General features: G+C 41.6%; 1 protein-coding gene across 3 annotated transcripts in view; it reads right to left on the bottom strand.

Annotated features, from left to right (window-relative positions):
* grik2 (glutamate receptor, ionotropic, kainate 2) overlaps nucleotides 1–12,070 on the bottom strand; it is a 238,286-nt gene that overhangs the window by 139,474 nt on the left and 86,742 nt on the right. For all 3 annotated transcript variants that reach the window (XM_062565669.1, XM_062565670.1, XM_062565671.1), the window contains exons 6-7: nucleotides 9,970–10,023; nucleotides 4,751–4,924 (exon numbers count right to left, since the gene is read on the bottom strand). In XM_062565669.1, coding sequence (XP_062421653.1) covers nucleotides 4,751–4,924; nucleotides 9,970–10,023 — 228 coding nt within the window. The remainder of the gene's footprint in view (nucleotides 1–4,750; nucleotides 4,925–9,969; nucleotides 10,024–12,070) is intronic.

Genomic DNA, 12,070 nt, shown 5'->3' with positions numbered 1-12,070 from the left:
CTCTTTCTCGCTTTCTTTCTCTTGCCTCAGGAAGAGTCCAGCGAAGCCTCTTGACGCCCCTGGCCATCCCGGTGAACCTTTTGAGTTAGTTTTTGCCCCTTTCCCCCTTGATTTATAACAAATAAACTTCTGTTACATTCACTGCAGCTCTATGTTTCAACTGCTCTTTTTCCCACTGTTAACCCTGACATTTTCACCATGCACAAGATACAAAATATTTACATAATATATATCTGTCACCACGCTCCGGTGTGAACCCAGAAATCCAGCCTTCACCAATTTTCCAACTGGACTGTAACCCTGCAAAAAATACTAAAGGAAAAATGATTCCCTTTCTACAGATGTGAACAAAAAGCTAGACTTGTTTTGAAAATAACAGTTCTCCTTCCAGATTGTTATCTCTTCAAAACAAATAACGTTCAAACGGATCTTATAATACATGTATTCCAAATTCAACATCCTCCCAACATTGGCAAAAGCAGTCTGCAGCATCCAGGAATTTTGATACCGGTAAATCTGCTCACCTTTCGGTCCAGCGCCAGCTACCTCTCCAGCTAGCCTTAGCAAAAGCACCTAGCACTGAGATGCTTAGACCCCCCTTTCCAAATCCCAACTACCGCAGCAGCTAGCCTTAGCCGGGGCTCATGGCACCGGGATGCTGCCCCCCCCATCCTCTCCCAGCCTCTTGAAATGCTTTGCGTAACACCTGGAAGAGGGATGCCAGACCTTCAAGCCTCCGAGAAGCACCATTTGTGGCTAATCATGCTAGTTGACGCTACTAGCACTCGGATGCCACCTTACCGCTATATTCCTCAGCATTTACAGCAGCAGCCGGTCTCCACCTTAGCAACCACTGCCCCCCGCACCGTTTGACACATCAACACCATTCTCCAGTCCCCAATAACTTATTCAAACAGATCACAGATAAGAAATTATAGAACTTGCCGTCCTCATACTGCCTTTCTCTCACCAACCACATGGTAACAGATTCCCGGGAAATTGCGTGGTGACGCTGTATGGGTATGTTATGTGGTTAGGTCAATTTGGTGGCGGGCGTGGTTTCAGCTCGGCTGCAGGTGTGGGAGAGAGGGGGAGTGGCTCGGGGAACAGTGCCAGGTGAGAACGTCTTGCAATCAGCTGGCGTGAAAAAACAGTGAGGCGAGCGACCGGGAGAGTGCGAACGAGCGAGCGGGACGCCGGCGAGCTGTAGTAAATAAATATATTGGAACTTGTTACCCTGGTGTCCAGTGCCTTCCTCCAGAACCAGACACCCACACCGTACAGTCAAGTTTTTACCTTAGGTTCTTACATTATGCTGCTGTATCACGTTGTTGCATCACATTTTTTGCTTCTTGAGTTGAGTTGTTACATTATCTTGTTACATAGATCTGGATAATTTCCTACCTCGTCTAAATTCGTCACCCCAAAAGAGACTTTACGGCTTACGATTTGAACATTTCCCTGGTCATTATAACCTACATCTCACTCTCCAAACGGGGTGACACCGGCTCAGTTTTAGTGGTTCAGACTGATTAGCTGTTCAGCCCTTTTTAAATTCATGCTGGTCTAGCTCTGTGTGAAACTACTTGCCCCACTTCCTCGTTGTTTCTCACCACAGGTAATGCGCCATTATCCTAAAAATGGTTCCGGTATCATTTTTAAATTATCATCACTAAAAGCCACATCACATCAGCAGTACTCAAGGCATTATTTTGAAGCCTAAATAATAAGTAATGCATAAAACGGGTGGTGTTTTTTTCCATTATGTTCAAAGGTCACTCCAGTATTCCCTGCCAGGAGATCACAGCAGCACACACTACAGTCTTATCTGACTTTGAGTATCCCTAAGCTAATTTTAAGCATCACTAGTATCGATACTCTTCACCTCTTTAGGATGAAGTTGCCCTTCAGTCTTCTTTGATGAAGCTAATCTCTGGTCTAATTTGTATTCTCCACGATTTGTGTTAGGCCACCAGTGCGTAAATCTCCTGGTTGATTATGGACCATTCTCAAAATACCGAGGTGAATGTGAGCTGGCTTAACCTGACTCTTTCCTCATCTAGCGGGATTTTTTATTTCCAAAAGAAAGGGTCTGAAGGTTGATCGTTAGGGCTGACACAATTTCTGATTTCACGGTCCAACGCAACCAGTCAAGCTGACAAAATTTCTTATTTCCAGTCAAATTGTTCTGAAACGCGCCCCGTGGAAATAAGTCAGTTCTAAGGGTCTTACTTGACCCTGACTGTTACTTTATCACAACCTCAATCTTATATGTGGGGTTATGGGATCACAACCTGTCCTTGTCTGTAGTCTAAATCAACCCTAACCTCTCCCGTCCTGCACTCTATCACAAACCTCCCTTTCACTTAGTGATCTGTTGTAATCCCAACATGCCTTACGGTGGTCAAACTAGACCCATCGCTATGTCTTGCAGTCTCTCTGGACCATGTATCCTTGTCTGTGCGATAGACCCTCCTCTATCCTGGTTAAACTTGACCTCTACCCTAACACTGATTCATGTCACCTACTATGTTAGGTAGAGTATTTTAAGTATCCTATTCTTATTCATTCAAATAAATCTTGTTTTTTTTAATATGCCTTATCTGACATCTGGTTTATCCTATGGTAGGAAGAAGTCTAAGCTCCAAAAACTTTGCAGTATTCATATTGATGCTTTTTTAATACATTTTTGTTATATTCAAGAAGTCTCTCATGATTGAATAGCTTTCTGTGTTTTGAAAAGGTACAGCTATTACACACAGTCCATTCTTGGTCTCAAGTGGTAAAATGTACTGATTGAGCTACAAATCCAACAAATGGGCTTAAACTGAGTAACACCCACTCCCGATATCAATCGAAAAACATTATTCCCCAAAGGTAATCCACTGTTTTCAATCAGCAGTCGACATGTTGCCGCTGCCAGAGCTATCCAACTGGAATCAGACCAAGTGGCTACATCGGCTTCATCGGGCTGACGTTTAACACCTCAATCCATCCATGTGGGAATAAAACACAATGACTTTGATTTCACTTCTGCTTTTCCTTCACCACACTGTGTTTTTGTCTTTTATTTTCACCTCATCTAATTTCTTCTATCTCTTCCATTATTCTCTTTTCCTTCCCATTCCTTGTCTCTGGTGGTAGACGCTTTTTGGCATGGTTCCCAGAGAAGAGATGCTATGAAAGCATGCATGGAAGAACAGTTATTACAGGCAGTGTACTCCGATCAGAGAGGTTTCAGATCACAGTGACAGAGACTCAACTTTACGACTTTATGTCTGTTAAATTTAACCAGTCAGAGTAAAAGGGGCGAAGCAAACCCTTTTTGGGGTGGCCATCTCATTATGTGTCCATAGTAGTGTTGCAGTGGTTCACAAGCCTACTTTAAGTTTATGATCTATTTACAGAAACTTTTTCAAAGTATCGGAAAATATATATTTATATGTCTACACATCCATAAATCTACAAAGACCCCGAGAGCAGACAAGAAACAAAACCTGTATTTGTACTTTATACATGAAGCCAAGAAGGTGTTGTTTTATAAAATGTATAAAAATCATATTGGATTTTTTATTTCCAGAGGGCACGATAGAGGACTCCTAATGACATTTGAAGCTGTTCTTTAATATGTCTCACTTATGTGTTCACTAATGGATCTCTTATGATTATATTTTATGATGTATTTATCATAATGTGTTTTATGATGTGTTCTATTGTATGTTGGTCCACTTGCTATATACATTGCTATATAAAATGTTTTCAAATAAATATGTTTTTGATGAATGCCTCATCAGTGCAGACATGCTAACAAGTCTGCTGGTTCCACTTCTCCAGTTTATGAACCAATAATAGTCCTACTCATGCCCCCCATTGGACACTGCCCTTGCTTACCTGACAGTCTGGGTCAACTATTGGCCTCAATTCACCATGTAATGTAATGTGTCATTGGCGGATTATGTGTGCATGTATATCAATAGCTGTGTATAATATGTTTTACCCTTGAGTTTTTGTTTTTGCTCATTAACCATCTAATTTGTGTGTCACCTTGACTCCGATGCAGACCACAAGTCAAAAGGCAAGTTGAAACGATAAAAATGTTTGTTATACGGCAAGACCTCTACTCTACATGAACTATTTTAATTTTCAAAGAAGCAAAATGGTTTTCAAGTTGAAAAAAACTAAAAATCATCAAATATTAATTCTATGGAAACTGCATAGGTAATTGTGTGTGGAAAGTGGAGTGCTAGTCATCACAGAGACGGATGATGGATTTCCGTGGTTAGGATGAAAGGGGCCAGTGTCCAGCCACTGCAGCAGAGCCTGAATGGCTCATGGTCACATCCAGTTAACATCGGTGGTTAGTGGTAAGTTACTGTAAGGTAGGACGCCTTGATGTTGACCTATTTCTAGCTGTTATCATCATTGAACTTTGATGCCTGTTGTATGGGTGTAGTTTATAACTCAAACCAACAAAATGAATAAGCCTACATAAAATAAACCTTCTCACTGAAAAAACATATATTTCTCCTTTTATAGATCTTATATTTGTCCACATTAAATTATGTAAAAAAGACATCACAAAACAAACACACAAATCAACCAGACATTGAAGCAATTTTAAATCAGCAAAAGACTCTATAGACCAATTGGAATCAACCTCAGATACACTGAGCAGATGGATGCCATGGTAACTGATCGCTGACAAACTGTCATTCATCAATTCACTACGCATTTTGTTTATAAAACTCACGGTCATGAAGCCGTCCAGTAGACCAGAGTCAGGTTTGGGTGGAGCCTGCAGTCGCTCCATGGACCATTTCTCGATGATGGAGGCCACTTGGCTGCTTTCTGTGTTGAGTATCCTGAAGCCCGTCATGTTCACACCACTGTATCGGTAAGGCTCCACGTCCAGTGCAAACAGATCCTGGGAAGTAATGGAAAATATATTAGAAAAAAGGAGGGACACATTAATCATCAGTCCAGCATTCCATTGCGAAAAAGCTAGAAAACAAAAAGTATGACCTGTTATGTTGCAGCACGTAGCTTTACTCAAACCATTCACTTTTGTATTGATTAAAACAATATCCAGAATGGTAATAATTCAGCTTTTAAGGGGTTGGTAGATGTCTTATTCAAAGTTGAACAGTGGACACAGGTGGGATTACTGTAGGATTGCATTGTAAAAACTCAGGACAGAGCAATGCCTATGTTTGATGGGTACTAAATGTATCTTTGAAAAAAGCAATGTCACTGAATTTAAGTTCCTTTACCTAAACAGTTATGCAATATATAGAGTAAAAATAGTTTTCATTATCAAAGGCAGGAATCAAAGGTGCATATTTGGTCTTGTAAGTAATAAGTAAATAAAGTTTACTGTCTCGGTTCGGACTACAAAGCATCGCTGTTTTTGTTCACAAGTGTACCTATTGAATTTGTCCTATTGAAGTATAATGATGAATGAAAAAGAAGTTAGGTCACATTTTCACACCATACTATAAGTGTTTTGTGTGAAATTACTCTCGACTTAAAACAACGCTATTGATGTAAAGTCAGGTGCATACATTTTTGGACATTGACACTTTTCATTTTCATTATTTTGGCTCTGTACCCAACAACAATGGAGTTGAAAAAAAAAATCAAAATGTGCTTTAAGTGCAGACTTTCAGCTTTAATATAAGGGTATTTACATCCAAATCAGGTTTGTGTCCAAATGTCCAAATATTTATGGACCTGACCTAATTTCTTTGTAATCATCCAAACAGATGTTAAGTATATGGGTATTTTTCCAAATAGACCACTAACTGGGTGGAAAGTGCGATGCACTCCCGGGCCACTTTTTTCCTCTTGTCTGCCCTTGATCACAAGCAGATTACATAGCGGCATGCGTCAGGTCAAGCTTTGTGATGCTAGCATAGCGTCGGGATGTAACATATTTGCAGTGTTTAAAGTAGCCAATCCACTGTTGCTAGCTGGTCATCTTCTAATGCTGCGTTCACAAGTAGATTCCATGCAAAGTCAATGCACAGATGCGACTTGTTGCTTTGGGTGGAAAATTCGCCTGACGAAACGATAACATTCGGAAAAAAATCTGCAGAGATAAGCCATGCCCCCTTTCAGGCGTGAATGGAGCAAAAAAATGGGACGCGAATGAGGCAAAATATCTACAACTAGTCCGGCGAGTAATGCTACAATCCCCCGTCACGCAAATGTGTCCCGTAGCCTCAAATGCACTAAAGGGCCTCAGGGCTCTTTGAGAACATTTGTGGTCAATTCATGTATGTTTATCCTCCTGAAACCAACTGAAATCAACTTTCTGCCATTGTTTTTGGAACCATGGAAGACATAGCGACTCTGTACTTGTTGTGGAAGTCCTACTCACGTCGGACCTTCAAACGTGTTTTTGTACTAAACAGCATCCATAGACGCAGACAGTGACACTCAGTGAATTTCACTGACTTCTACCAGAAAGTGCGTCGGGATGACTGCCGCTTGCAGCGGTTACTGTGCTAGCCGTTAGCCCGTTTGATAGCTGGTTGGCTCGGATCGGGCACCGGACTTCACCGCCTTCAGTAAAGCCATATAAGGTTGGATTGCGAGGTAGATGCCACCATGTGGGACTACTTGCTCCACTTCTTGTTATTTCTCATTCTAGGTGATGCATGCATTATCCAATATAGAATCCACTTATCGCCACAGCACTACTCTTTTAGAACAGCTAACGAAGGCATCCCAGTGACTACACTGAAGGCAATGGGGCAGTGGTCGTCCTCTGCGTGACGTCCTACATTCGCTCCTCAAACAGACACCACTCTTTTTTTGCGGTCTAGCGACCAGTTAGCAACCAGCTTTGGGGTCTAACGAACCTGTCCTGCTGACTACCTTTTAGTTTCTCTCCCTTGACCCTGACTGTTCTCTACTGCGGGCATACAGGACCACAACCGACCCCAACCTCCCCTGAGAGACCCTTTCTTTTACTTCTGCATGTGTTGAAATCCCACCATACCATACTGTGGTCCAGCAAAACCCTTGCTATGACTTGCGGACTCCCTGCCCCCCATGTCCTGGTCTGTGGGGCCTTTAGGCTTTTCTCTATCTTTTTCTTGTTAAAATTGACTTGACCTTGACTTTGTCTTTTTCATTCATGTCACCTACAATGTGTCCAAAATGTTACCCGTTTTAACCTCAGCTCAGGATAGAACTCTATGACTTTTCCGTGGCTATTTGTAAAGTATTTGAGGCTCTGGAGGATCTTCAGGCATGCTTGGACTGCACAGACTGGGATGTTATCAGGACTGCTACCGTCAGTCTGGATTAATTCATAGCATGTCACTTCATATATCAGATTCTGTGAGGACAGCTGTATACCATCGCGCACCAGTATGAGTTATAACAGTGACAAACGCTGGCTTACAGGGGAACTCAGAATTTGGGAGTGGGGACAAACAAATGTTCAAAGAGGCAAAATACAGTCTCAGTAAGGCAAATAAACTACAAGCCTAAACCCCACACTCTATGAATGACCTACACCTGGCAGACAAGCTGAATGAGTTCTAATGTAGATTTGAAAAACAGTCCTGACTCCGTCCCCATAACTCCATAAACCAGCCCCAGACCTCCAGCCCCTTCTTCCCCACCCCATTAGCGGCAAATTCCTCTGTACCACCCTTCCCTGCACCACCCCCAGTGACGATCCAATCTATTCTGGTAAAGCAGAACCCTGTAAAGCAGCAGGCTCGGACTCTGTTTCCCCTTCCACCCTGAAGCATTGTGCTGATCAGCTGTCTCCGGTGTTCACAACCATCTTCAACACCTCACTAGAGACATGCCACGTACAAGCTGCACCTTCAGTCACCCATCCGTCGATGACACCATTCTCGTTAGACTCATCTCTGATGGGGATGAGCTCGCCTAGAGATAGAAGTCTGACCAGCTGGAGACCTGGTGCAGTCAAACAACTTAGAGCTTGATGCCTTAAAGACGGTGGAGATGGAAATGGATTTCCACTGCCACATCACCTTAGGTGATTCCCCCGTCAACGCTGTGGAGTCCTTACATTTCCCTGGCTCTATCATTAACCAGGACCTCAAGTGTGAGCTGAACATCAGGTCCATCACCAAGAAGGCCCAGCAGGGGATGTACTTTATGAGGCAGAGGTCCATCAGGACCAAGATCTCACACCACAAAAACTTCCCGTTGGCAGTAGGGTCCACTGATTTAAATACACTTTCAATTACACTTGACACCTTCACACACGTGTGTACATTATAGTATTGTTATGTGTGCTGGTAAACTTTAGTTTTATTTGATTTGATATTGTTTTATATTCAATTGTTAATTTAATTGTAAATTATTGTCTGTTTTTCCAATGCCAGGTAGCCACCCCACTATCCCCTAGCAAATAATTGATTCTGATGAGACTAGCTTGGGACTTACTTAATACTTTAATAAAAGTTTTATTTCAGTAGTATCTTTGGATGTCAAGCATGGACTGAATAAGAAGTCCATCGAGTCAGGGAATTTAGATTAATGTAGAGTATGTATGTAAGTCCCCTTCTCTGTTCATACAGACAACCAAGGTCATTTATACAGCCATACAATACAAGAGCTACGGACTGAGTCCGGGCCTTCACATTGAGGTCATAAATACAAAGTAACACCATCTTCTGCCTCAGCTCTCCCTACTCCAAAGGAGGATAGTTATGATTTCACTTGTATGCCTAGACTTTGGATGACACTCTTTATTTACAGATTTCTAACTGGCTGTCAAGACTGTGACAAAGAAATACTCTTGCTTCAAGTAATATCATGACTTCTACCACTTCTGATTATATCAACTATCCTAATAAAAAAAGGCAGCAGAAGAAGTGGGGGAGGAACCAATGCGAAATAAGAGGAAGATAACAAACAGAAATGAAAAATATGAGGAAAGGAGAGATAAACAGGAGGGAGAAAAGTAACACTACTTAGTTTTATGGTGAAAAATAAGTAGTGGTGAACGAAGGGATAGAAACAGCAAGCTGATTCACCACACCACTGTAGGAATTTTGCTGTAGAGTTTGACTAATTGTTGAAGGACAGTCGTGAGCTTCTTATGATACAAGTAGGTGACCAAGCATGGCTACCTGAGAGTCTCCTGCTGACTCCCATCTTCCTCAGCACAAACATGCAAACATTCTCTATTGTTCCACTGCACATGCTAACTAGTGTCTCATGAGCTTCCTGCTCAACACTTAGATGTAGAAAAAGATTTGTTCCAAAAGTAATAGATATTAAAATATTCATATAGGGATTAGCAATTGAGTAGTTTCGGGTAACCTACTAATAGTTTCACAGAAGTCTCGTTCATATTGCTGGTTTATGGGGAAGGGGGAGCTGAGGTTCACCCACTAATCATAGGCTCAGTTCAATGCCCCGCTCATATTTACACTTTCAAGTGCCCTTGGGCAAGACATTCAAACCCAATTTGCTCCTGAAATATGACGTGTTGTAGCTTATTCAAAACAGAAGAAATCAAGGTCAAATAGGACATACACAGCTAAGAAAAGAACCAGTTTGACGAGGAGGAAGGGCTTTTACTTTAAAGCTACTAAGAGGAACTTTATTATTGTGATGATTTATGTGGGAAAAAGTTTTTACCAGCATCAGGCTCCCTAAAGAAAACACTGGCATCTGCTGTTGGTCTTTCACTTATGTTGGTAACACAATAACAGAGTAATACATGGTTTCATAATTAGTTAAAAGAAAGATACCAGAAAGAAGATGTGAGAGTGGAGAAACCCGATCTTTGGCTCTGGTAAAGAGCATTAAAAGGACAAAGAATGAATATTAAATGAATAGCAGAGAAAGTGAAGAATGAACAGCAGGGTTGTCTTGTTTTTTGGGATGCAACCAATCTTTATTGGGGTATGGAGCTCTGCATTAGATTTGAGGACAAAGTGACTGTGCAGGACAGCCTTGTTCTCTACTTACCAGTGTGGTGAAGATATAGTGATAATACTCTGTCATCATCCCCATGGCGAGAGCCTAAGAAAGAGAGTGACAGAAGGAGCCAGAGAGAGAGATTGGGAGAGTGAATAGGAAAGCACATTAAAGATTTTGTCAGATTTTGTGTGGCTGTATTTCCGGCGGTAGTACCATGTAATGTGAAGAGGCATATATTCCACTGCATTGCTGCAACCACCAGAGATAAGAAAGAAACGCCCACCAAAAATAAAAACGGCTAAATAAAGCAGAAGACAGAGCTCAGTCTCATCACTTGGCATTTGCAGAGAAATATGGAAGACAATCTATAACAAAGGGACATATGGGAATCATCATCCCACAATAATGAGGTCCAGGCTGGAGTTACTTTGGGTGTTTTTTTGGAAGCAGGTCTTTTCAACCTTATGGAAAAAAACAGCTTGTAAGGTGCAATATTTCTGCTGTGGATTTGACAATATTATGCTTTTAGTGCTGGCTCTCTTTGGAACAGACTTTATTGGCAACGCCATGGAAAGTGCAAGCAGCTCATGAACAATTCTCCCTAACAGAGTGGTATGTGGAGCAACAATCAGTGTAAATATTGTGTTTAGGTTTAATTCACCTCACTGATGGATATGATAATGCCGCCTATTCTTGCCAGGAATTGTGTCAATATTTAGTAATAAAATTCTGCACATGAAGATTTACATCCCGTGCCAATGTGGGAAGTAGCGTGTCCTTTATATATGGTATGTAATGTAATGTGTTGAGGTTGGGGTGATGAATGGATTTGTTATATGCTTCACTTCCGAGATGATGTCAGGTTAAGGGGCATTGGCTAACCACGATCTCTCGCCCACCCTACCAAAGTTTACATTGGGCGGAGGCAGGGTACACCCTGGACAGCCTACCACAGAGCTGACGCAATGACACAGACAATCAATCAAAATATTTCAGTAGTATCTATAACATCAAAGTTCAGGCCTGAGAATGAAATGGAAATAGTTCATGATACAAGAATTTACTATTTTTTTAAAACTAATAATATAATTATAATACATTTACTGCGCAATCAAATTTCTGCGTTGTTTCGTGCTTGTTAATTCACAAGAAATATGCACTAAAGTTCAAATTTGCTAAAAGTTGCAAAGCTTTGCACGGCAGGCAAAACTCTCAGTCCATCCATACCAGCCCATCTGTGTATGTCCCAATGCTCATGAGCTTTGAGCACACAAAACCAAAGCAAACCCTTTCCATTGTGCGGGGATGAACTGGCCTGGGCAAACTGAGTGATCCCTGAGGAAGAGTTGCAAGACATGCCTGAGAAGACTGCACTGGAGCCTTTAGCACCACAATATGAAATAATGGAAAATAAGTAGAGGTATAAGTAAAGACAAACACTATACACATGGTGCTCATTGCTGATTCACCATTTATAAGAGAAAACATCATGACCATCAGAACCGAATCTGAACGAATGGAAATGCATCTGTACACAGGAAAACTACACCCTGCTTTGTTGCAGCTCCATTTTCACATTTTGACTATCAATGTCATTTTACTTAAGTGTAGCCTTCTTCTTTGTCAGTCTTCCATTGCCTTACATCTTACCAAGCGAGGAATATGTATGCCTACTAATTTGCAACATTACCACGACAATCTGTCTCTACAAACGCACCTTTGAGAAGGTTTTCTAAAGTGGAACCTTTCTTTGCATAATTCTATTACCATCTTGACAGTGTGTGTGTGTGTGTGTGTGTGTGTGTGTGCTGTATGCTTCCCTATTCTGGCTGTATGGTGCTATATGGTGGTGTCAGAGTCCTGCCCGCAGTGCAGAAACTCACTGAACCAATATGAATCACAGATTAGGACTGTGTGGAAAGGATGATTAAATAGAACGGAAGGGATAATGGCTGCTGGTAGCAGGTGGGAAACCTTGAGAAAGCCTCCAGCATTCCATCTAAAAACCAGCCCACTCAGTAGTGAGTCACATTGCGCCATTTCCAGGACCTTGTGATAACAGACGAGCGACATTGACCCTTCAGAGCTCATATTCAATTTCTTTATGTCACTTGTGGGCAATGAAAAGAGTTCTTACATGCTGTTTAGT

The sequence above is a fragment of the Pungitius pungitius genome, chromosome 11, assembly GCF_949316345.1.
Source record: "Pungitius pungitius chromosome 11, fPunPun2.1, whole genome shotgun sequence".
NCBI lineage: Eukaryota > Metazoa > Chordata > Actinopteri > Perciformes > Gasterosteidae > Pungitius > Pungitius pungitius.
This window is presented reverse-complemented; position numbering and strand designations above follow the sequence as displayed.